The sequence below is a fragment of the Triturus cristatus genome, chromosome 2_2 (genome assembly GCF_964204655.1).
Source record: "Triturus cristatus chromosome 2_2, aTriCri1.1, whole genome shotgun sequence".
NCBI classification, from domain to species: domain Eukaryota; kingdom Metazoa; phylum Chordata; class Amphibia; order Caudata; family Salamandridae; genus Triturus; species Triturus cristatus.
In genome coordinates this window covers 56,032,947-56,058,517 of record NC_140582.1, presented here as the reverse complement: position 1 = coordinate 56,058,517, position 25,571 = coordinate 56,032,947, and the positions used below count along the sequence as shown (strand labels likewise).

At 47.2% G+C, this 25,571-nt stretch overlaps 1 protein-coding gene across 1 annotated transcript in view; it reads left to right on the top strand.

The window, feature by feature from the left end:
* LOC146861822 (uncharacterized) overlaps positions 1-25,571 on the top strand; it is a 627,622-nt gene that overhangs the window by 425,917 nt on the left and 176,134 nt on the right. The window contains exon 7 of the mRNA XM_085643200.1: positions 9,575-9,605. Within this exon, the coding sequence (XP_085499326.1) occupies positions 9,575-9,605 (31 nt within the window). The remainder of the gene's footprint in view (positions 1-9,574; positions 9,606-25,571) is intronic.

Here is a 25,571-nt window from a genome sequence, read left to right as displayed (position 1 = left end):
CCAGGGAGGGTTGCTCGTGAGGGGCTGAGGCAAAACAGGGTGTGGGCCTGTTGCCTTCTGGAGCAAAGCAGAGACAGCTTGTGCAGCCCTCTGGGGCCAGGCAGGAGCAGTGTGTGTTGCTCCCCGCCCTTGTCGCCAATGTTATGATGAGGGAGGGCTCCCTCCCAATACCAAGAGACGCGCTGGGCCTCATTAGCGCGCCACATGAATAACTCACACACACTCGATATCAGCGCGTGGCGCGGACTGCCTCGCGGCTCCGCCCATTTTGATTTTATACACGCGCTCACGCCAGCCGGCATGAGCGCAAGGGTGGTCCTGGTTTAGCGCGCGCCAGTGGTAAACGCTGGTGCACTGACCGTCACACTACGGAACGGCCATAGTGGTCGGCGCTCAAGCCATGCCCCCAAGCTCAGGACTTTCTGTGTAAAATGTGATAATTCATTATTTTCAGGACTGAGTTGGGAAGGGATTTAGTGAGCCACGTGGGACTCACTGGACCAAACCTCACCCGGATATGCGCAAAGCAGATCCTCTGTCCAGAGGCTATCAAATAAATGGGCGTAGACTTCTGCACGTGGTCTTCTTGCTGCACTATATGATACTGTGTGTGTTCTGTGGGTTAGGGAGGAGTGGGGGCTTAATCGTCAGGACCCTCTTGCATCTCAAGGGTACCTCTCAACATATCCATGCAGTCAGCCTGCTGCCTCTTATTGTAGAGTGTTCTGTGGGGTTTACTGCAGCCCCACTCATTCCCATTGTGCCCCCTGAGCCTCTTCCCACATGTAAGAAAGCGCTTAATTTGAGCCGGTGGTTTCCAGTGCTCGACACCGGCACTTAGTTGTCAACACTGGCACTTAAGGCACTCTGTCACATGGTGGTGCTATTTGTTTCATTTAGAAGCAAGCACAGCAACAGTTTATTAATTCAAAATACATTAAAATGATTAATAGTTGCCCCTTAAGCCATTCTCATAGCTTTAGATGCCTGGAATAGTATGTATTGTCACACGTTTATCAGTGTGATGGTTAGTAGTTGGTTTGGTAGTGTCATTGGAAGCGCTGACAAAGCCAATGGGTGGTGCTAGCGACAGTAGCCTAATGACGAGGGCCCTGGAACGTATTATTTTTTAAATTAAGCACTGCCTATTCCTTATTGAGGAACCAATTTGTTATACTGATTAGGGCATAAATTCTCACACGTGCTTTTATTCCCCCGATCCCTGACCTGTGAGTATTGATATTGTGTGCTTACACGCTGTTCTGAGTTCCATCACCTGCATGCTGTATTCTACAGCCTGCTTCCTTGGATTCATTCTGGACAGCAGTATGTATTTCATCTCATTTCACCGGCTATGCTGCCATAGTGCTCCAGTAGGTTATTTGCCCTTATATCGTACTCTGCATTCTTTCAGTTCCTCCAAGCCTAATTAGGTCCTGACGGGACCCTTATATCCCCAGGGATGGTCGAAATGCTGTCGACACTTAATAGAAACAAACTACTCGTCATTTCATGAGTGATATAACAGCAGGCCATGATGGATCTGCTGTGATCGAATAGAACTATGTAGTTGTTTTCTCACCAACATACCTATAACCTTTGATTTTTGAGTTTGGTTGTAGTTCTTTCATATGGGTGTTATTACTCTGAACGATCTGGGCCCAATTCACAGAACAAACTTAAGACAAAATCCTAAACTTAGTACCATTTTAGTATTCACAGAATGCACTTACTACTTCTGGTATTCACAGAATGAACTTACTACTTTTGCGATTCACAGAATAAACTTACTACTTTTGCTATTCACAGAATGGATTTAAGACTACTAACTTTACGTCCGCACTCGGGCCGGAAATTCCGGCCCGGAAATTCCGGCCCGGAGGCGGAGCTTCTGGCCCGGAGGCGGAGCTTCCGGCCCGGAGGCGGAGCTTCCAGCCTGGAGGCAGAGCTTCCGGCCCAGAGGTGGAGATTTTAAATCTCCGCCACTGGCCGGAATCCCCACCTCTGGGCCGGAAGCTCCGCCTCTTGCCCGGAAGTCCCGCCTCCGGCCCGGAAACCCCGCCTCCGGGCCAGAATTTCCGGCCCGAGTGCGGACGTAAAGTTAGTAGTCTTAAATCCATTCTGTGAATAGCAAAAGTAGTACGTTTATTCTGTGAATCGCAAAAGTAGTAAGTTCATTCTGTGAATACCAGAAGTAGTAAGTGCATTCTGTGAATACTAAAATGGTACTAAGTTTAGGATTTTGTCTTAAGTTCGTTCTGTGAATCGGGCCCTCTGTGTTTACATTTCTATGCCTCATAAAAGTCCTATGCTAACAAATACATCTATTGTTTACACTGGAGCCTACTCTGAAAAGATAGCTATTTAGTTATGAATTTCAGTAATCTGACTGTTCCTAGCCAGTATTTTGAGTTATAAATTATTTATATGTGAGCCATTTTGTTTCGTAAAAAATCAGGAAAATAAGACAAGGGCACCCTTGCAATCAAAAGGGACCAAGGGTAGTGGTAACTTCTAAGAGACAGTGGTCCCTTATAACATAAGTTAAGATAAATAGCCACAAAATTACAATCAAGATTGGGTCTGCTTTTGTCTAAATAGACAATATTTTATATGAAAAAGACTCAAAAATATACCAACAAAACAGTATACAGTGAGTGAGCAGGTCGTTAAAGTGTAATGGGAAATCAGCCGATTTCCTTACCACAGGCAGGTGACTTAACTGCTTGCTTGCTCATGACGAGCTGGGCACAGTGGAGCTGTGCTCATGACGAGCTGGGCTCGTCATAACAGTCGCGCCACTCCCACGCGCTTTTGATTCCCTGCCCGTGCGGGAAAATCAATCAGTGGGCAGAGTCGTGACGAGCCCAGCTCGTCATGAGCACAGCTCCACTGTGCCACATGACGAGCTAGGCTCGTCATGAGCACAGCACCGCCGCCGCCGCCGCCCCCCCCCCCACTCTGCGGGGGAATTACCCCCACGGCGAAGGGGTTAAAAGTGACTTGCGAAGTGAAATGTAAATTAGTAGAAGTCACAATAAGAATAACATCTAGTACTCAACAATTACATCCGGTCCTAGCTCTTTCAGCTATAAGTCCTTAATTTCAGGTGTGTTAGTCTCATTAGTGCAATGGAAGTAAAACAACAATACAATGTCAGAATGCATTAGGCTGGCAAAAGCACAAGACTGGTTATAGTGTTAAGTAAAACCTGGAGGGAGGGGATCAGCCTCCCTCCAGGTTGGCCTGAGGTTGTCAGGATACAAGAGATGTCATTAAGAGGCAGCTAGTGGTAGCAATTGCTATCCTTGTATTTTTGTTTGCAACACATCAGGACTGATTTGTAGTCTTTGTGATGTGTCCAATATTTGTATGTTACCTTTTAGATGTCCATCTCTACATCGTGATTGTTTAAGTAAATTGTGCTTGAGTGCACCACAATTTAAAAAATATTTTTTAATGAATTCTATTGCAACCACCACCGAGATCAGAGGCAGCTTAAATGTTGCTGTCTATGATGCCAGCAGGAGCCAAAGAAAATGTGACACAGCTTTTTCTACACTTGCAATTATTCTACATGATGTTACTAATTTCAGGTCTTTCTTGAAGTTCCCACCAATTTGTATGTTGCTGGTGATGGCCCATGTACTGCTTCTGATACACAGTACACTCCTTTGTCAGTCATGAAAAGCTTTATTCGACGATTAGTCATAAAAGTAAGATCCATTACACAATAAATGACCAATTATAAAAAAAATTGTTAAGAAAAAGGAAAAATGTTTTTTCCTCCGATATAAAAAACCATAAAAAGAACAATGATAAGATACATAGAATCCACTCGAGACTATATACCAATGTGCAAATAGGAGAAAATCATTACGGAGCCGCAATTACATTTACTCTTAAATATATACCAATGTCAAAAGATGGAAAAGGAAGGTAAGCAATGCAATATTCATAGATTATAATGCCACAATCACCTTTGATCTAATTATCCATGGCCATCCTAAAAATTTGGCTATAGCTATAAGCAGTGGTAACCATGTTTCAGTGCAAATTAATCTAAGTGCAACCTCACATTTACGAGTGCCCAAAAGACGGCAGATTGGGGCCAACCAAATACGCCGTGGGATTACATATGCTGGACACACAAATAACAGATGGGCCAAGGACTCTGTGGGTACATGGCAAAGGGGGCAGGACGTATCAACTATTGACCCCCAACTTACTGTAAAAGACTTAACCGGCAATGTACCCACTCTTAGCTGGAACAACAGCTTCCTATCAAGAGGCTTTGTGATAGTGTCTCTAGCCTTTGTGATGGTTTAGCCATCAAAAATTGGCCTGTCAAGGTCGATGGGTCACTATTACTGAAAGTGTTGGCTTCCACCCAACCCCAGTATCTTTCCTTCAATTGAGCTTTCGAGGGAAACCGGATACTTTCAGGATTCTCCCAAAGTGCGACCATGGCGATGTTTCCTAGCGTCGATCTTACATAATGTAGCCATTTAATTTTCTTGAATTGGTCTGCTCTTATTAGGTCTTTAAAACCCTCAGCGCATGAAGACAGTTCTGGAGTTGTCCAAATTCTTCGCCAATACAATAAAGGACGTAGTCTGGCACTGTCAGCCAATGCCTTCCTATCTAAATCACTAAGTAATGGCAACGCTGGTGTGCTTTGGGGAAGATTAATAAGTTTCCGCAGAAAAGTTTTTTCGGATATAGTCAATTTAGAGAGGTTTTTATTAGGCCTGGGCGGAAAATTCCGTTCCGTTCGCGGAATTTGCGGAATTTGCGTAATTTCGCGTTCCGCGGAGAACGCGAAATTACCCAAAAATCTGCGTTCCGCGACTTCGTGAAATTTTTTGCTTGTTCGCGTTCTCAATATGCGTGTTCGCGAGATATTTCACCCCGAGCACGCAAACAGCGATCGCGAACAGGAAAAAAGTATCGCGAACAAGCAATTCCGCGTGTTCGCGGAATTTCTGCGTGTTCGCGGAGATTTTTTACCGTTTCGCGGAGATTTGCGTAACGCGATTACGCAAATTCCGCCCACCCCTAGTTTTTATGTCCCCATAACTCTGCCCCATAAAGGACTGCACTGATAACTTTCATATTGTAAATAGTCAAGACTGGGCTAACCGGTTTTGTAAAAGATGTGTTGTACTCGGCTATGAGAGTACCAGCAAGCTGGCGATGTTTCAATGCAGCCACATCCAATTGCTTACCCTATTTCATATCCCTCTGTATGACGACCCCGAGGTATGTATATTCTTTTACCTGCTCCAGCGGGCGCTTATTCAACAGCATCGATCCTCTAGAGGATCTGTGAGGATTGACTGTCATGTATTTTGTTTTAGAGTCATTAATCTCTAATCCCCGCAGATGGCAAAATTCCTCAAAAAGAGATAGAGCTCGCTGTAGACCGCTTGTTTTTTTTGCAATTAGCAGCGTGTCATCGGCGAACATAAGGATTGGAATCCTTACACCCGCCAATTTAGGAGCATCCGTAGGGGTACCTTCCAGGAATTTTACAACCCCATTTATAAAAATGGAAAACAAAGTAGGGGCCATCACACAGCCTTGTCTCACCCCTCTTTCTACTCTAAAAGGGGGAGTAACCTGGCCCTGACTTCCCCATCTAATTTTTGCATAAGTTTCCTGGTGAAGTCTAGCTATGAGGGACAAAAGGGTATGAGGCATCTTCAGGTCTTGCAATACTCTCCACAGTCTATTGCGGGAAACGAGATCAAAGGCTGATTTCAGATCTACAAAGGCGGCATACAGACTGCCTTTTTCCAATATCACCGTTTTCCAATAAAGTAGTGTAAAACTAAAAGTTTGATCAATAGTGCTTGTACACTCCTTTATTATTTCCTCTTCACAACAGTTCTCATTCTGAACAGCCCTAAAACCTAATGGGGCCATGATTTGAAGACAAAGTGTTGCATCACATAAAGCAAGTACTGTGAGCGTGAAAGAAGTGACCCATTTAGGGCCACCCGGTCACCACTGACCACCTCTCGGTCTTTCATACCAAATGAAGAGTCGGAGAGACAGTGGAGAATATACACCAATTACTATTTTTTTGTATATGCTCAGAGTGGGGCCCCGTCTGCACAGTCTTGAGAGAGAGTGCTACAGAGGGAACTAAGGAACAGTAAGCATAGAGATACATTATGTACATTTCATGGTTAGTTAAGAACACACCGACAGTGGAATTTTCCAAGCAGATGTAGCTGGACAAGGAAAGACATAAAAAAAGTTTCTGCTCTTGTATCTTGCACAACTCAGCACAGTCCAAGGCTGTTTCACCCTGGGCTGCGATCAAACTGCCAGACAGGTGGGAGAGGATCTTTATCTAGCTATACACTGGCACCAACAGTTCTTTATCGCAGAAACGGAACTTAGTAAAGGTTATATCTCAGAACTTATTAGTTTTGATCATCACACAAAATGGAGTCTAAAATAAAATGGTGCAGCGAATGCTAACTTGTACATGGCATTGCGTGAGGATCAACAGGCCTAATCTAACAAGCCCCAAATTTATAGTCAGTCTACGCTACAGTTTTTGCCCAACTTTGTGGCAAAAGTAGTTAAAGAGCTGTAGCAGCACTATTTTACCACCCTAAAAGGTGGTAAATTGTTGCCAGTCCAGGAACCTTAATAGCAAGTGCTGCTTTTGGGTGGAAATATAGTAACATTAGTTGACATATCTAAAGTAAACAACAATACATAATGCATTAACACAGCAGTTCCCAAACTGTAGGTAATGCCCCACTGGTGGGTTAGCAGCCGATTTTTGGTGGTTTGGGAAAAAGCAATAAATAAAGAAGCCTTAACATTTTGTACTTATCTTGTCACGTTTGCTGTGCTTCAAAAACAGAGGTCAAATGTTAGGCTATGTCTTCTGACAATCATTGATTAGTCTTTTAACATTGGGATCGGTATTGACTTTTCCTTCTCTGACTGCAAAGTGAGACCAATTTTAAAGTGAACTATGTTACAATCTTGCTGGGGGTACAGGGAGTGTGAAAGGAAAGACTGCAGAATGAATTTCTTTATAACACACAGTACATTTAAAATGCATGTCAATGAACACTACACATATTTCAGAATATCTCAGCAGTTAGGAAAGGAAACACAAAGCACTTTTTGTGATTCTGATGAGTGATGGAAATGAAGATTTTAATAGGTTAAAAAAATCAAGGCGATTTTTTTACGAAGATGAGCAATTGATAAATACTCACTGAAACCCGATAGCCACACATTCCCATAAAACTGTATGTCTGTGTACATTTTTTGGTCATTTCAATGAAGAATGGGCCATCTGCAAATGGCAGTGCACTACTGCATGATGCTTTAGTAATATATTTACGACAGTGTGCTCCAAAATGTACCACTAACTGCATACTACACCCATACCACTCTCCTGCTGAATGCAATTACTACACTTTGTGTGAAGCTTGAGTTTTTCACAATCCTAATGACTTCACTGATGAAACATTGATGTCAGCACACCTACTTTGAAAATTGTTCCAGCACCACTGGTGCAAACATATTAAACTATGTTCCTAGGTCCAGTTTAAAACAAACCCTAGCTAGTATTCCCAAGCAAGACTCTGGGTGAACCTTCCAGTATCTTTTGCTGCTGCTTTTTACTTCACAAAGCTATTTCAACCGAGGATGTGCTCCCTTTATTATCACACATAAATTGAGAAATATGGATGCGTCTAATGGTCAGAACTGCCAATTGTGGAACTAGGTTTGAGTTCCAGCATTGGCTCTAATTATGATCCAGCCAGTTAGACTGCCGTGGTAGCGTCGGATTGACCGCTGCAGAGTTGGCGGTCCGACCGCCAAATTACGAGTTCATCGGCCTGTTGTTCGACAGACCACTGGAGGACTGCCAACTCCAACATCCATTCTCCGACCACTGAGACGGCGGTCGGGGAATAGCAGCAGCCATAGAGCTGAACATACAATTTCACTGCTGTCCGGATTATGTGATGGATTTCAAAAGAGCCAACCGTGGTGGTCCGACTGGCTGCTTCGAGTCATCAGAATCGAAAGATTTTGGGTGCCTGCTCACTCATTTGCTCTGCTCCCCCGCAGCCTCTGATGTGGATCCCTTCCTCCAGGATCCCCCCTTCACATCAGCAGCTGAACCCCAAAGAAAACGATCCTGTAGTGCTGAAATCCAGGTACGTCCATTGTGCGATATTTACCCATTGACTGGACTGTGCACATATCACCACACTCCAGCATCGGGTGAATAGCATCACAAGTCATTATTACCACATGTGTCTTTCATGTATGTACATTTCTCAGGTTTGTTGTGAATATGTACACACCTGAATCGACAACTTTGAAAATATGTGCACCGCCGACAATGACCCTGCATCATAATATGGAGGGCGGGAGACTGCGGTCTCGGTGATCTGATTGCGGCCACGATGGTCGGACTGACGCAACTCGTAACCATGCCCTTAATCTCTTGTGCTTTAAATAAAATGAATCTGATCATATGTAATGTAATATGGTACTCATGTAAAGTGCTTCATTGCCCCTGGGCACTATTCAGGCTACATAACACTTTAATAGACGTATATACAGTGCCCAAAAGTGCACAACTAGGCTTCTTTTTAACAAAACTGGACATGAGGTCTTACTGGATAAATAAACTGCAGAAGGGGTTTATCACATTTGCTAACACCACTAGTATCAACACCAAGATTTTTGAGAAGCTGTGTGCTTTTAGTGAACAGATGCCACAGACCAGCACCCGACTTTGAAAAGTGTTCCAGCACCAGAGCAGTTCATCATCTGCCACTTTTATGGGCAAATTAACATCTTGGCTGTAGTCCGCTAAACACATATCAAAGGGTGTGGTCAAGGTTGTGACATTTACAAACAGTTGCTGTTAGAAAGGAATGCAAAAATTATAAAGAGTATGGTATTTAGGTAATCCACAGCATTTAAAGCTAGCTGGGTCACAAATGTTTGTGACTTTAAAGATTGAGTCGTGGCTCTAAAAAGTTTGGGAAGCAATGCATTAACATATGCAAAGCAACATAACAAAACGGTTAACACATAACATGGCACAACACATCACAGCAGTCAAAACAAAGCACAACACAACTATCACAACACAACACAACGACACAACATTGATAAATGCAGAAAAAGCACAGTAGCACAAACAGCAAAACATAAAAGCACCATAACAAAATGCCACACAAGAATTATGCAGATACACATTTGTTGCATATTGCCACCTTCAGAATGCTGCTTTCATAGCACTGTGGTAGAAGTTGTTGGCACCAAGTACACCCTTAGCATACCGCCAAGATCATGAAATAGTGCCAGTCAAACACGTTTTATTATTGTGTGGAGCCCAAATTCTTGTGTGTCATTCCTCCAGATCTTGTAACCTGAATTAATTCTGCCCCTGGAGTCATCAGTGCCACAAATGTGAAATTCTTGTGGGATGGAAATAACACACAATTGTTAATGGAACTCATTTGTTGTAATGCGCTGGCATAACATGTTCTATTTCTTTGCTCTGTTCTAGGATCATTCCCATCATCGTGTTGCAGCAGAAGGTAGGATAACCTTACCAAGCTAAACACCAGATAGTTTATGCTGTAAATGAGTTTTAACTATTTATTTTATTCAGTTGAGCATTACTATTCAATCCTATATAATGTGCAGGCTTGATGAACGCCATGAAATCTATGCAAAATGCACTTGGAATGGTAATACTTTCATTTACAAATGCAGCTGCTGGTTTTACCATTGATTGAGCAGTAAGAGCCATGCTTCAGAAATTCATGTTATCTACTCCACGCCATCCATCAGAAAAAAAGTGATGTCGGAATATCGTGGGCCTGATTCACAAAGGAAAATGTACACTTTTATGTAAGTTTACAATTGTTTGCTATTCACAAAGGTATTTTACAAGCGGAGTATCCGCAGAAGGAAAGATGGAAAGTTCCTACCTTTTTACGTTTGGAGACTCCACAATCGTAAATATACTATTCATATAATACCTTTGTGAATAGCAAACATTCATAAACTTACAGAAAAGAGTAAGTTTATCTTTGTGAATCAGGCCCCATATAGCAGCATTTAGCTAACAAGGCATTTATTTCAGAGAAAGTTCTTCTTCATCCTTCCTGGTCCATTACAAAGTTGAATATCATGGTACCAAATGTCAACATCATCCACAGCAGGATTTTTATGGCTCAGTAGAATAAAGCAACTATGGAATTTTCATCTATTATATTGCAAAATGTCAAAACTTGTTTCTTTCTTAGAAAATATATTTTAAACATAACCCTATATTTAGCATTGACCACTTCAATTGATACAGTTAATTCATTCAAACCACAATGTACAACCAGTATTTTTGATTTATCCTTGTATGCTAAACACTTTGCTTCTAGGCTATGATTTTCAATTAACAAATAATGGAATTCTAGGAATTGTTGTCTTTGTTTTCTGAAGTGGACTAGAACACTTTAATGAATAGTATGATGAAAGCCCAGGTGTGGATGGATGTTGATCTCATGTGTGGCAGTCCTTAATGTGACACATGCTAATCCTATAGGGATATGAATACTGAACTGCTGTGCCTCATATTGATAACTATAACAGCAAGCAATGCCAATGCCAATAGGTCTTGTCTACTTCACCTATATCTTTTCCAATGCTTTTTGCCGATTCCGTGTATCACAAAAATTGCAAAACGTGGGCCAATGCTGATTAGATGGTGGCAAAGCATTGTCAAAGGTACTGAAGTGAAAAATGAATTGTTACTTCCTTGGCTCCTAGTCTGAACACTGTGTTTATCATCAATCCAAAACATAGCTGACAATAGAAGATCTTTCAGACTGATGACATGGCACCAGCCAACTGCTGGGTTAGTCATGATGGAAAATCAGCTGCATAACAAGCATATAACTTTCACAGAAACTTTAAAAATAATACAGTTGGGGGCGTGGACAAGATGGCGGCTTGAGCAGACGTGCTGCTCTGTCTCTCCCGCCGACGGCCCAGCATAGCACCGGCTTTCTGCCGCAATTAGCCACCGGATGACCACAAAGTTGAGTAGCCTTTAGCAGCGGATATCAGGAGAGCTGCATCCCGGTGCACACCCGGCTCCCTGAGCTCAGCTCCGCGGTGCGAGTGGAGGTCGGGCCAAGAAGAGGCGCAGCCCGAGCAGCAGTGGCAGAAGACAGAGATCTGAGGCCGGCCTGATGTGCCACGGGCCCGTGAGAGGCCGGCAGTAAGAGCGAGCGGGACCGGCGGCCAGCATCTTCCCAGGGGCTTGGGGGGCTGTACCCGCCCCTGCACACCAGAGATCGAGCGCCCGGCGCAGTGGCAGCTGATGAGGTGGGGGCCAGTCCACCATTTTGGGACAAACTAACAGAGAGTTGGCAACTCCGGGGTTGGTCGTGGGTCCCGCGGTCCTGTCGGGACCTCTTTGGCCCTTCATCTGCAGGCAAGTGACCGCCCCGGGGCGGCAACACGCAGCGCACGCTGACCATAGGGCAGAACAAGGAGTCGAGTGGCGATCAGCCACGAGAGGCACGGGGCCCATGCAGTGTGACCTGGAGCCTGAAGCCAGGGTAGCCAGCCCAGATACAGCTCTTCAGAGTTGAGAGACTTCTCCCTCAATCGATGCCCCCAGCGCGCCCCACTGGCTTCCTCCACAGCTGCCCCACCAGTGACGAGGCGCAAATCCACCATTTTGCAACGCGGCCTACCAGTGTCTTGCAGCCCGGAGGTCGATCTGAAGTGCACAAGCAGTCTACTGCAGCGAACGGTGGCAGAAATGCACACAACGCAGCCAGGTGAGGAGGCGCAGGAGGTCAGCAGTCGCCCGAGACTCTGTGGGGAGGCCTTGTTAACTTTACGCCCCAGAGGCGGGCTTGGGATGACATTGTAGCCTACTGACCCCTGATTCCTGACACAAGGCCCAACATAGTGAACACTTGGAGAAGGAGGCTTTAGGGTGGACCTGCAGCGACCTGGGCTGGGGCGTCATGTCCTTCGGGCCGCCCGGGTGAAGTAGAGCAAGAGCGAGCGGGGGATCCCAGGGCCACACGCACGCTGCGGGGCCCAGGTCTTGCCACCGCAGACGTGAGGCCTACTAATTGGACCCGGGAGACTGGGTGGCTCATCAGCGCCCATTGACTGGAGCCCGTTGGACAGGGTGCTTCCAGTCACTAACGCACCGGCGCACGTGCCGGAACTGCGCGGGGTCCACTCCTGCCGCCTCTGTCCTGGGTGCACCCGCGCGGGGATAATCGGCACTTGGACCGGATTCTGACAGAGGCGCTGCATGTCCTCTTCTCGAGGGCGAAGAGACAAAACCCTCAAAGAACTGTTCGTGAAGGTGCAGGGTGACCACCAGATGGGCGACACAGCAGCAGGCCCCGGGCAGTCTATGCTCCCAAGTGGTGACAGTAGTGAGCCAATTACGAAAGCCTTTCTGGAATCTGTTTGTCACACTATGGGAAGACCTGCAGACCTTTAAATGGGACCTTACAGCGGAAATCAAAGATGTCGCAGGGAGATGGATGGCATCGGAGAGAGGGTGGCTGAGTTGGAGGAGAAGGGTGATGAGAGGGACACGGAACTGGCGGCCCTCCAGCTGGAGGTCATTAGAATGAACGATCAACAAGTAGACCTACAGTTGCATCTCGAATATCTGGAGAACCACTCCCATCGCCATAACATCAGGATTTGAGGGGTGAAGTCCGATGAGGAGGCGGGCGATATCTTCAAGTACACCAGGGAGCTCTTCAATCATATCCTGGGCAGGATGCTCGATACCGACCTTCAACTGGACAGGGCGCACAGGGTGGGCCCGCCGCGCAAGGCGACGGCCCCCCATCTGACATTTTGGTCTGTGTTCAAGACTTTCGAATCAAAGAAGAAATCCTACAGAAGGCTCGGCAGATGCACCCCCTAACTTTTCGCGGCCAGACCCCTGTCCTTTATCAGGACCTCGCAGCACTCATTTTCCAAAAAAGGAGAACTTTCAAACCCATCACCGTGTTCCTCCGACAACGCAACATCTCCTACAGCTGGGGTCACCTTTTTCGCATGGTGTTCCGCATGGATGGCAAGCTTTATCACCTACATTCCCTCTCGGAGGCCTGCTGCCTGCTCGGAGTGGACCCCCCAGTGGAGGAGAGCGGGGATGATGACCCTGCTCCAGGCAAGGACAGAAAGCAGCCCTTGAAACTCTGTCTGCGGAATTGGCGAAGAAGCAGTCCGTCTGACACCCACTGGGCCTACTGCTCTCTGTGATGTGTTCCTCTTCTGTAGTGGGCTGTTGGTGGGGGGGAGGGTACCTCTGGCCACAATATTTCCCCCATGTTCACTACTCTCCTATCATCGGTGGATGATGGACTTCAATCAGACTTTTCTTATTTTTCTTTTTTGATTCTGCTCCTCGCAGAAGGATTCCAGACAGACATTTGGTTGGGACTATTGTTTTTTAGGGGTTTTGGGGTTCCTTGTCCACCCTTTTTAAGTGGTAGCATTGATCTGCACAGAAAGCGCTTCTCGATATCACCTCCGCCCTACACTCATAGAGCAATGGAATTCGTATCTCATCCATGGCCGTCCATCTCACCTAGCTACATGACTCCCTCCACACTTAGAATACTCACCCTGAATGTGCGGGGACTTAACAATCCTGTCAAACGTAAAGCGGTCCTGTCCTGTTTAGAAAATACCGAAGCAGACATATGCTTACTCAAGGAAACGCATTTACTGTCGAAGGACTGCCACTGCCTAAAGTCCCATAAGTTCCCTATCCAGCTGTTCTCCTCCGGCCCCACTAAATCAGCTGAATTGGCCATTTTGGTAGCCCAATGGTTTCAGGGAGACATTCTTCATAAGGAAGCTGAAATCAGGGGATGACTCCTCACCTATCGTTTCGCTCTAGGGGGTTCCACGTATACCATTGGCTCAGTTTATGTCCCTAACGAAGGACAGGAAAAGTTTTTACACACCGTGCTCACCGAGGCGACGGCCACAACAGAATGTAAGATTCTCCTAGGGGGTGACCTGAACATTGTCTTTGACAACAACGCAGACAGATCGTGTCAGCGCACAAACCAGACAGGCGCGCTATCCATAGCTGGTTTGACCCGACTGCACGACATAGGCCTCGTGGACATGTGGTGCTGCTTCCACCCCCATAGCCGCAAATATTCTTATTACTCTAACGTGCAGAAAACATGCAAGATTAGATCATCTTCTGGCATCCACGTCCCTGCACGCACTGGCTACAGCAGTGGAGATAGGCGTAGCCTCCTTATCAACCATGCACCAGTCATAGCATCCTTTACCCTTCCCCCATGCAGCGACCCCCTCAGTTATGGCGCCTCCGCAACACCCTTTTCCACCACACCGCAGTCATAGAACAGGTACAGCACTCCATAAAAGACTACCTTTCTCATAACATGAATAACGACACCTCCCTCTCCACATAATGGGCAGCCCTTAAAGTGGTCGTGCGCGGGGAGCTGGTGGCCATATCTGCTGCCGAAAATGTAGAGCGTGGACCTAAGAGGGATGACCTCACCCGAAAAACGAAAGAATTAGAACAGATACATCAACAAACCGGGGCACCTCTGGTCTGGCGCCAACTAAAAGCAGTGCGGCACCAGCTCGCCATGCTCGATCAGGACAGAGCGAAGTTCACGGTCCTCCGACTGCGACACGCATACTACACGGGAGGAGATAGGTGTGGTTGCCTTCTCGCCCATAAACTACGAGAGACCCGACAGAGACAGGGTGTCCGGGATCTTCAACGGGGGGACGGGCTGCGAGTGTCTGAAGATGCTGAGATCACGGAGGCGTTCCGGGACTTTTACGCCCGCCTTTATGCCAGCTCCCCTCTGTTAGACAGTTTTGCCTTTCTTGCATCCGACGGCCTGCCCATCCTGACAAAATCACAGGCTGATCACCTGGACAGCGACATCTGGGTGGGGGAGGTCATCGCAGCTATCTCGCGGTTTAAGCCCGCCAAGGCCCCTGGGCCCGATGGCTTTTCCGCCATATTTTATAAAACATTCTGTACCCTGTTGGACCCAGTGTTAACTAAGCTTTTTGACTAATTTGCTGAACCCGGAGCGATTCCAGCGGAACTCCTTGAGGCCTCCATAGTGGTCATCCCGAAGCCAGGAAAGGACAGGTCCACCTGTGGGGCCTATTGCCCCATATCTCTCCTCAACATTGATCTTAAATTATACACTGGGATACTGGCGGCTCGCCTGTTGCCTTACATGCCAGGGCTGATTGACCCAGACCAGGCTGTTTTTATTCCCCAGCGCCAGACAAGTGACAACACAAAACGGGTCCTTCACCCAGACGAAGGGGGAATACATGATACTTACCATCGATGCCGAGAAGGCCTTTGATTGGGTCCAATTGCCTTACTTAGAGCAGGTTCTTACTCGTGTGGGATTAGGGAAGAAGTTTCGAACTTACATCCTCAACTGCTATAAGTTCCCTACAGCCACGGTTCGAGTCAATGGCCACACATCATCTAGATTCCCTATAGAGAGAGGTACGCGACAGGGGTGCCCCCTGTCGCCGCTCCTCTTTGCATTTTGTATGGAGCCGCTGGCTCACCGCCTTCAGTCTCATCCGACGGTCACAGGGATCAAATTTGGACGCTACACGCACACGGTCAGCCTATATGCTGACGACGTCCTGATTTCATTGTTGAACCCACTATTGGCATTACCGGCATGCCTCGCAGAATTAGAGGCCTTTGGGCTGGCATCCGGGCTTAAGCTGAATATGGACAAATCAGTTGCACTAGATCTCTCTCTTGCGCCTTCTACTCGCACGCATCTCCAAGAACACCACCCCATCCAATGGGCAGTCAGCGCGATCCCATACCTTGGGCTCCCACTAGCTCCTTCCCTATCAGACACGGTTGCCATCAACTACACACGGCTGCGGCGGAAAATCTGTGGGGAACTGAACCAATGGAAGCACTACCCGCTCTCCTGACTCGGTAAAATAGCGGCGGTCAAGATGACCATCCTTCCACAGATTCTATAGCTATTCCATACCTTACGCCTCTGACCTCCGTTGGGGTGGATAAAACGGACACAGTCCGAACTTGCACGCTTCATCTGGAACGGTCGCAAACCTAGGATGAAGCAGGCACTAATGATGCTCCCCCCAGAGAGTGGGGGACTTGGTATCCCTGATCTCCTCCTTTATTTCCAAGCGGCCCAGCTGCGCCCCCTGGTCGAGTGGTGCCGGCTGGAGTCCGAAAAGCACTGGTTATTTCAGGACCAGGCAGTGGCTGCCAGACCTCTGCAAGGGATCCCCTTCCTCCAGAAAGTGCACAGACCACCCAACCTCTATGCGCCCCATATTACCCGGGTCATTCTTGAAACGTGGGACCACAATAACACCAAACACGACTTCACCACCTTCCCCTCGCCCCTTACCCCATTGTTTGAGAACCCTGACTTTCGGCCGGGTATGGACGCAGCAGCCTTCACTCGGTGGCACTCCTCGGGATGTCATGCGCTGGGTCACTTATTCGACTCAGACGGAATTATACCGTTTCACCAGCTTAAATTAGACTATGGGCTCCCTGAAGCTGAAAAGCTCCGATATTGTTAGATTCGGCACTGGGTCCTATATACTCAGGTGAATCCATTCGCCAGTCGGCTCCTGTCCCCTTATGAGAAGTGGCTTATCACTCGCACCTCCGACAAAAAACTCACCTCGGACCTATACAAAATGCTATTAGTCCGAAACACACATTTATACAGCGTTAGCCGCGTGAGGTGGGAAAGGGATCTGGGCAGAACACTCACCCACAAAGAATGGGAAGAGGTATATTACAGGGCCCGTCACTCAGCGTATCACATGAGGCTGACAGAAACCCATACCAAATTAGTTACCTACTGGTACTATTCTCCGGAACGGCTTCACTCAATTGATCCTACTCAGGAAGCTACTTGCTGGCGGGGCCGTGGGAAGGTCGGCACATTAGTACACCTGCTTTGGGACTGTTCGCACATCCAGGCATACTGGACTCAAGTATTGGATGAGGTAGACAACCACTTAGACACGCAAATACCACGCTTCCCATCCTACGTCCTTCTGGGCCTTCCAAACCCATTGACTTACCCACTCAAATCCCGTTGAGGCCGGCTGATGGCAATAGCGCTGGGTTCGGCAGTACAAAACATCCTAACTCATTGGCGCACCTCCCAATTACCTACTTTCACTGGCTGACTTCACCGTTTGTGGCATCTTCTGGGGATGGAGAATCTGACGTTGACACTGGCGGGGAAGGTGTCCACGTTTGCCGAGCTTTGGCAACCCTTTTTGTCTCTTCTCTCTTCCGAATTCAGGCAAATCACTTGTCCTCTGTACCTTCGCCTCTTGCGGCTTTCTGATCCTCAGAGGACCGGAATGTAGGGCCCCCACTCCAACTGCGAGATTCTAGCACTGCACACCTTTATTTCTTTGGTGGACAAGGGACGGGGTGGGGGGTGGGGGAGGGATTACAATAGGTTTCCTTTACATTTCATGTTCTGTTTTGTCTTTATTACATTCCTCATCTGCTAAGATCGCCCAGCCTCGACTGTACTCAACGAGAAATTGGCCGCAATTCAACTAATGCAACACAGAATGTATTGTATGTTGATAAAATTCAATAAAAGATTTAAACCATGAAAATAATACAGTTAAAGCTGTCTACGAGATGGAGGAACACCCGCTATGCTCTCTCATAGATAGCCAAAAAGTATAACTTGATGTATTTAAAGAAACATGTGATAGCATAAGGCTATGGGAGGACCATCTATCGCGGAAGCTTGTGTTGGCTGCATTGTGAGGCTGGTGATTGTGGTGTACTGATAAGGTAAACTGAGAAGAAATTTTGTAGGATAAAAAGCTCCTACAGTGAATCTGCTCGCAAATGTGATGATGCTCACATGCAATCGGAGGCACTATTCCCAACATTCCATGGTAAACAATTATGGGCTAGATGCACAAAGAGGTTTTCAGTGGCAAAGGCTCCAATTCAGAGTTTGTATCCCAACCCTTCTTTTGGCAAATTATTAAATATGTAGAACACAGGGGGGTAGCTGTTCCTAAAAGAGTGTGTCATACAGGTGGATATTGAGTACTAGGGAGAGGATCGTCATTATTATGAAATAGTGCCCTCACACACCTGTGAATGTGTCATGCTTCATCATCGGGCATTTGCTCCTCGTGGGGTCGGCGCTGCAATATCACCACAGGCCCGTCAAGAGGGCTCTTTGGCAGAGGTCTTTTTGTAGAACGCTGTGATGGTGAGGGCAGATGTGCGGAACAAGTGAAAATGTAGATTTAAAAATACCTTGGAGTTACCTTAAGGATCAATTTATTCCATGGTCCCCCTGGTAAGGGCAAAAACCATATCTAAATTGTAAAATCCCAGTAATGAGGAGATACAATTTAATGATAAGTGCAGGTGGTGTAGGTCGACATGTTTCACGCCTCAAAGGTCTAAGAGGGTTTCATGACGTTTCATCAGGATCGGGGGATGGTTTTGAGAAGAAAAAAGTGTGTCCCTACCCTAACTCAGGGTTGGGAAATTAGGGTGCAGGTATCCAATGATTACCACCCTGTTCACACGCAATTGTGAGTATGATACAAATAACATATACCTAGTAGAGGGTAAACCTGATGCGGTTGTCTTATAATCCGGCCTCAAAGAAAGGGAAAAATATTGAATCATCAAGAGGTATCCTGTGTTTTCCACAGGGAGTCAGACATCAAATATTTATGAAGTATTTGTGAGAAAAAATGCTTGGAGTGCAATACAAAACTCCTAACATGCATCGTGTCACTCATTCCTCAGTATACAAAATGGTTGACAAACATACTGTGGAGAAAAAAACATATGTACATACATGGCAGACACACATACATATAAAACTCCCAAGAACATAATGATAGATGCGCATAGTGAATCATCCTTATACAGCAAGTAGGGATGTATCCACCTGTATAACAAAATTCTTTTAGGAACAGCTACCCCCCTGTGTTCTACATATCTGTTCTTGGGAGCAAGGGTACTGGACCTTTTATCGGCTCGCTGTTCCTCTCTATAGTGGATTTTGGCAAATTATTAAACTCAGTTTAAAAGTCAGTAACTATTTTTTAGTGATAATTTTCAAAAGGGAAATAAAGAGGCACGTGACTGTCACAGTAGGCGACAGTGCAACTGTCAACCACATTATAATCCACAGGAATAATACTAACACAGGGAACAAGGCAGCATTGAAACACAAATAGCAGCAAGCAGGGCCCTAGGCAATCTGTCCTAGTCATTTCCCCATTTACACCAATACTTCAAAGGACATCCCAGGCCACAAAGACAGGGCGCTCCAGCTGCACGTGCCACACCACCCTGTCACCATTGCGAAAGATTGGGAGGGGGTAGCATTCTTCCAGTGGGTCGCAATACCTTGCTTGGCCACCATGAGGGCAGTACCTAAGAATGTGTGATCTGTTCTTGAGCCCCCGTTTCTCTTCAAAACCCCTAGTAAGATCACCAAAGGTGAAAGTGCAACCTCCCAACTCAGGACCTCAGTCAGGTCTCCTGCCACCACGGTCAAGAACTCCTGAATCTTGGAGTACAACCACATCATGTGAAAAAAAATCAGCAGGAGAGTCCCAGGAACAGGGGCAAGTAGGTTCAGGAAGGAGACCTGCTTGATGTAACCTAGCCAGGGAAAGGTAGGCACAGTGTAAACATCATTTCTGAATAAGGTGTACCTTGGAGGATATGGTAAGCATCATCTTGTCCCGCCAGTCATCATCTTCAAGGGAACCCAATCAGCCCTCCTATTGAGACCTCAGATGGTCCAGGGTACCTGGGGCGTTAATTATCAGTGTACAATAGATTGTGGAGACTCCACCCCTATCCTTTTGCCCCATCAGAACATTGGCCTGTAGTAGACTGAAATCTGGGAGGGGGTCAGTATATGCGTGAGGAGTTCATGCCACAGCTGGAGATATTTGTAAAAATGAGTGCATAGATGCTCTGGTGCTCTTGAAAGGATTGCATGTGTGACCCCAACCATACATGACCGAGTTGTGAAATACTTATGAGGCCTCACCTCCAAAAGCCTTGCAGTGTTGCTACCTCCTGCAACCAGGTGCCATGCCAGAAGGGAATTTGTTGCGTCAGGGTGGAAGTCCAATTAGTATGATGGAGTGCAGTCCTCCATGCCGGGAAGACCATTCTGGTCACCAGGGGAACAGTGCAAGGGGATCAGGGAACTGTAGAGCAGGGCCAAAATCTGGAGGAATGCCAAAAGCAAGAGTTCCAGTCTGTAGGCAGAGTCTGAGCATTCCCCAGCCGTGTATCACCAGAAGGAGGGAGACCAGATAATAGAGATATAAGTTGGCTATACCTAAGCTCCCATTATATGGGGCCTGTTGTCAGTAAGAAAAAGCAAGACTGGGTCAGGAACCGTGCCACAAAAAAGGAGGTTGTGATTCTATCAAGAACGTGGAACCAAGGCTGTGGCATAGGTATTGGGAGATTCCGGAAGATGTAAAGAAACCTTGGCAGGAGCATCATTTTATACAATCCAATGAGGCCCATCACATTCAAGTGGAGGGATTCCCATTTGACAAGGACTTCTTTAGCTTTCTGTGTCAGGGGCCCAAGGTTAAGGGACGAGGTAAGATCAGGTGGAGTGCCACCCAGACAAGTAGGTATTTAAAACTAAGATGGTGTGGAGGGATAGTATCCTGTGAATCCTGTCAATCAAAGCAATCATGGGACGGGGCCAGGGGCACCAGCACTGATTCGGAGGGATTTACACAGGACTTCATCCGCAAAGAGGACTATGTGGTCTTCATACCTCGCTCCAATGCCATCCGCACATCTGAGACTCACCACAGAGGAGGGATGCCAGTGGTTTGATCCCCAGCACAAAGAGGAGAGGAGACAGTGGGCATCCCTGTCTAGTTTCCCTACGGACAAGAAAGTTGTTGGACAGCAAACCATTAATCTGAACCCACTCCATTGGGTTAAAGTACAGTGCTCGGAGGAAACAGCAGAATCGTGGTCCCAAGCCACCCTGGGTCAGCACACACTCCAAATAACCCCAGTCCACTTTATCAAATGCCTTTTCTAAATGTTTGTGCGCTCTCTGGGTGTATACGGTGATTGGTGCCTGACTCATCCATAATTTCAGGTACAATTCTATTTGCCTGCAGATGAGAGGCCAGCTAGTAGACTAGCTTCTAGCTCTTGTGTCCCTACCCATAGATTTTGCTGTTGCAGCACACAAAAGGTGCTTGGCAGCCTCCAAAGAGTGGAGACGAATCTCCTCTTGCAAGAGGCTCAATTGTAGGCCTGGGAGGAGTTTGCAGAGTTCTGCTAAGTGGAACTCCGCAAAGTATCCAAAAAACACCGCTGCGCTGCATGGAGTTCCGCAAAAGGTGGAGTGTGGTATGTCACGTTGCTCGCACTGAATTTTCGCATTGGGAGTTTGTCCCGCGCTGTAAAATTTTGCAGAGTGAATAGCACCACACGGAGTGCCAGAGGGCGCTACTTCTTTCTGCCACTCAAGTAGATTTTCTACTCGAGCAGCATCTTCCTCAAGGCGAACCGTGGCGACCTTCCACAACCACTGTTGAGAAATCTCGGCGGGAGGTCGTTAGCGCATGAATTTTCTCGGTTGACAACTTAACGTTTGTGAGCCGTGCAAGAGAAAAAACTCTGCTTTATGCCGCTTCAGAGTTTTCAGAACTCTACAAGAATCTCAGAGCAGACAAATCTCTGTGAACTCCGCTGGCAGAGCAGAATTCTTATCCCCCCTTACTCAATTGCCAGGGAATCTTGCCGTAGGGGCTGGTCACAAGTCGACCCTCTAGGCAAAGAGCATGGAGCTCAAGTTGGGTGATAATAAGGGAGTGAGTCCATTCCTGTGCACGAATGCATGCTCTGGCGAACTCCCTTATGGTCAATTTGCTGGTGGCCCAGAGGGTACCGACAGAGCCGAAGGGGCCTTCTTGGCTTTGAAATTAGGATTGTAGTTCGGCTCTGAGAGCCTTAACATAGAGCTTATCCTGAAGGTACCACGCATTACGACCCCACATAGCACATAGGACATGGACCGTCTCTGGGGACCCAAGATGAATGAATAAGGAGCATGGTCCTCTATGCCCAGAGGGAGGATCTGGGTATGTGAAACGGCACAGCAGTCCAGGGCCTGCATGAAAACAAAATCTATACGTAAATGGGTATGGTAAGCCACAGATGTTTGTGTAAATTGGGGAATCCGGGGTTCCATTCCCTCTACGCATCACTAAACCCAAGAGTGGTCACCCAGACGGAGAGATTAGAGGCCCTGGTGCATTTGAACCCAGAGGGTGGGACCTTTAGCATCGATATCTGGGGTAGGGGCTGCATTGCAGTCACCGCCTATGAACGTCAGCCCCAGGGGAGGACAAGAAGCGTCTTAGACAGGCCGCAAAGTAAGACATCTAGAAGTTCTAGGGTGTGTACACACATGTCAGGTTAATGGTTTGACCCTCGACTGTGCCATCTACAGCGGTTAAACCGCCTTGGGGGACTTTCATGTTGCCAGCGACAGTCATGGGAAGCAGCGACGGAAGATTGTCACTCCCCCAGGAAAATTGAGTAAAACCAGAGTGAAAAACTCTGTCATAGCCTCTATGCACAAGGAAGGGACCGCAGTTACACAGCATGTGAGTCTCCTGGGACATAAAGACTTCCGGAAAGTGGTGATGTGCAAAGCTTACAACTGCAGTTTGCTTCACCTGATCCAGAAGCACGTTAACGTTCCAGGACAGAACGAGAGGGGAACATGAGGGGAAGTCATAGTCAGGGAAAGGTTCTTGTGTGTGTTTGTAAGAGTGATGTCCCTCACCCCATGAGGCAGCCATAATGCATGCCCATGATGTGTGACTAGGGACTAGGGACCTCATTAACCTGGCAAGCTGTAGGGAAAAGGAAATCAATGTGTGCCGATGTGCTGTGCAAAACAAACAATTATGCAAACAAAGCATAACTGGAAATGAAAATAGCTTATTACTGAATTCCACCCCCCCCCCCCATCAACCACCCAGCCTCATACTTCAGAGAATAGGTATTTCAGTAGGTTAAACAAAAAAGCGTACAAAGTCCCAATGCAGGACTCTGCAGTAAGTCGGTGTCTGCTGGCATAACGACAGGAGATGGGGAGATACACCCCAAAGGTCTACATGAGCCAGCTGGTACTCTGTCACATCAAATGCCTGGAGGGAGTGTATCAATGATGGAAATTGGTCTTGTGTCAATGGAGACAGCAAGAAAGATTTGGATCATTTGGTTGTATGTCTGTTGCGAGAATGACTGTAGTAGCACCATGGTTTGGGCGCTGGAGTCATCAGGGTTGGTCCAGGGAGCCTGAACTCCTGAGAAGAGACCCCATTGGGCCCATGGAGTGGGCAATCCTCTGTAAGCCATGTCTACGCAGATTCTGGTTTGTTAAAGAAGTGAGACTTGTTCGCAAGGATGATTCGGAGTCTGTCAGGAAACAGGAGGCGGTATTGAAGGCCAAGCGCCCTGAGCTTCTGCTTGACTGCCAGGAAAGAGTGGCATTTTTATTGGACATCTTTGATGCAGTAGGGGAAGAGGAGAACTTTGGCATCACCACAGCGGAGGTCGGGATGCAAGAGGGCCTCCCTTAAGAATGTGTCTGGGTCTCTAAAATTAAGGACCAAGCCGATCAACGGCCTCAGGGTCGCTCCCGGTCGCTGGTTAGGAATCAATGTCCTGTGTGCCCTCTCTATGGTGAATCAAAGGGAGAGTTGGTCCTGGGGCATCCAGGATTTGATACACAGTTTGAGATATTCAGCGACTCGTTGCGGCTCGCTGACCTCTGGAACACCAACTCTGTGCACAATATTGTGTCAGGAATGATTCTCTGCATCATCAGCATGGCGATGTAGCTCCACTGTACGTATGAAAAGGCTGGTGACCTAGGATTTAAGAGTAGTAACATCATCTTCCACTGTGGATAGGAGAGACTCTGTTTCAATTATTCTGGCTGTAGCATTACGCAGGTCCTGGTGCAGCAGAGCAACATCTACCTGCACCTAGCCGATTCTGGTGTTCACTGCAGCTTGGGAGGATTGGATGGCTTGGAGAATTGTGGCAAGGTTACTGTCCATTAAGGATGCCTTCTCAGCAGTAGTGTGTCCACTCTGGCCCATAACAGGTCTGGTTGTAAATTAGTCCATGCGAGTCTGAGAGGTCGCCGGACGGGTGGGTTTGTCTATGCCCATGTCTGGAGGCAAGACAGGGCTACACGATATTACTAGACAAGGGACCTGGCCTGCTTACCACAACACCACAGCAGCGCGAGCAGCTGGGACCCAGAAAACAAGGCACCTCTCCCTGACCTTAATAAGCAGAACAACCAATGTAGCAGAAGGCCAGTGGACTAGCAAGGAGCATAGTAAAGGGATCTCACAGGGCCTGCACCAAGTCGAGAAAGAACAAGAAGGCTGGACAATGTGGCATCAGGGAGAGCAAGGCCCCACCCGGGGTGGGGGGCAGGCAAAGTGCCTGGCCAAAATACCATGGAGGGCACCTGAGGGGTACATTCCGTTCAGAGTGGATCAGAGAGTACACTGGTGATGCAGGTCCCACTTGAAGAGTTCCAATCAAACCCCTCCCCAGGTGCATGCCCCTAAAAAAAAATCCTGCATGACTAATAGTCGAACAGCGAGGGTTCAGGCCTGACCGGGCCGCTCAGGGGTGCCAGTGCATGGAGGGGCACTGGCCTGGCATAGGGTGGAAAACGCAGCCTTTCCACCTCACTAGCATGGGATTGAATACGTAAGAGAGGCAGAACCACATTGTAGTGTGGGCAGGTAGAAAGGTCTAAATATGTGTATAGTATCCAGGTTTAACAGCAGGTGTCAAGGGCCACAGGAAACTCACAGCTGTCCCCAAAGTCAGATCGCTGCAAGAGGGGGACAAGGAGAAAGTACAGCGCCACCATCATAGGGGGGAGGGTCAATGCACAGTCATATAGGCCCCTGAGGCAATGGAGGCCCCCTTGACAGCCCTGTACCCAAGGCCAATGATGAGAACGAGGAAGAGCAAACAGAAAGAGGGCCCTCCACGCCCCCATGAAAGCCAATGAGACAATAGTGGATCAGCGCAACATTCCAGGGCTCAGGAGGAAGGCTCAGCAGTGAGACACCCCGACCTTTGAAGGAATGGGGACCCTAGGAGCAGGTGTCAAGGATGTTTTTAACAGATCTGTGGTGAAGGTCATAGGTGTGTTGGCGCCTCAAAGAAAATACACATTTATTTTTTGTTGTTCACTTCTATGACGGTGCTGTAAGGTGTAGAGAAACCACAAACTCTACAAGGGAAAGCAAATGCTTAACAAAACTGATTCTCAAATCCCCAGCACACGTAAATATTACAGTTTCTAACGTTTTTTGGGTCTGTGAGTAAGATACAGTACATCCACAAATCA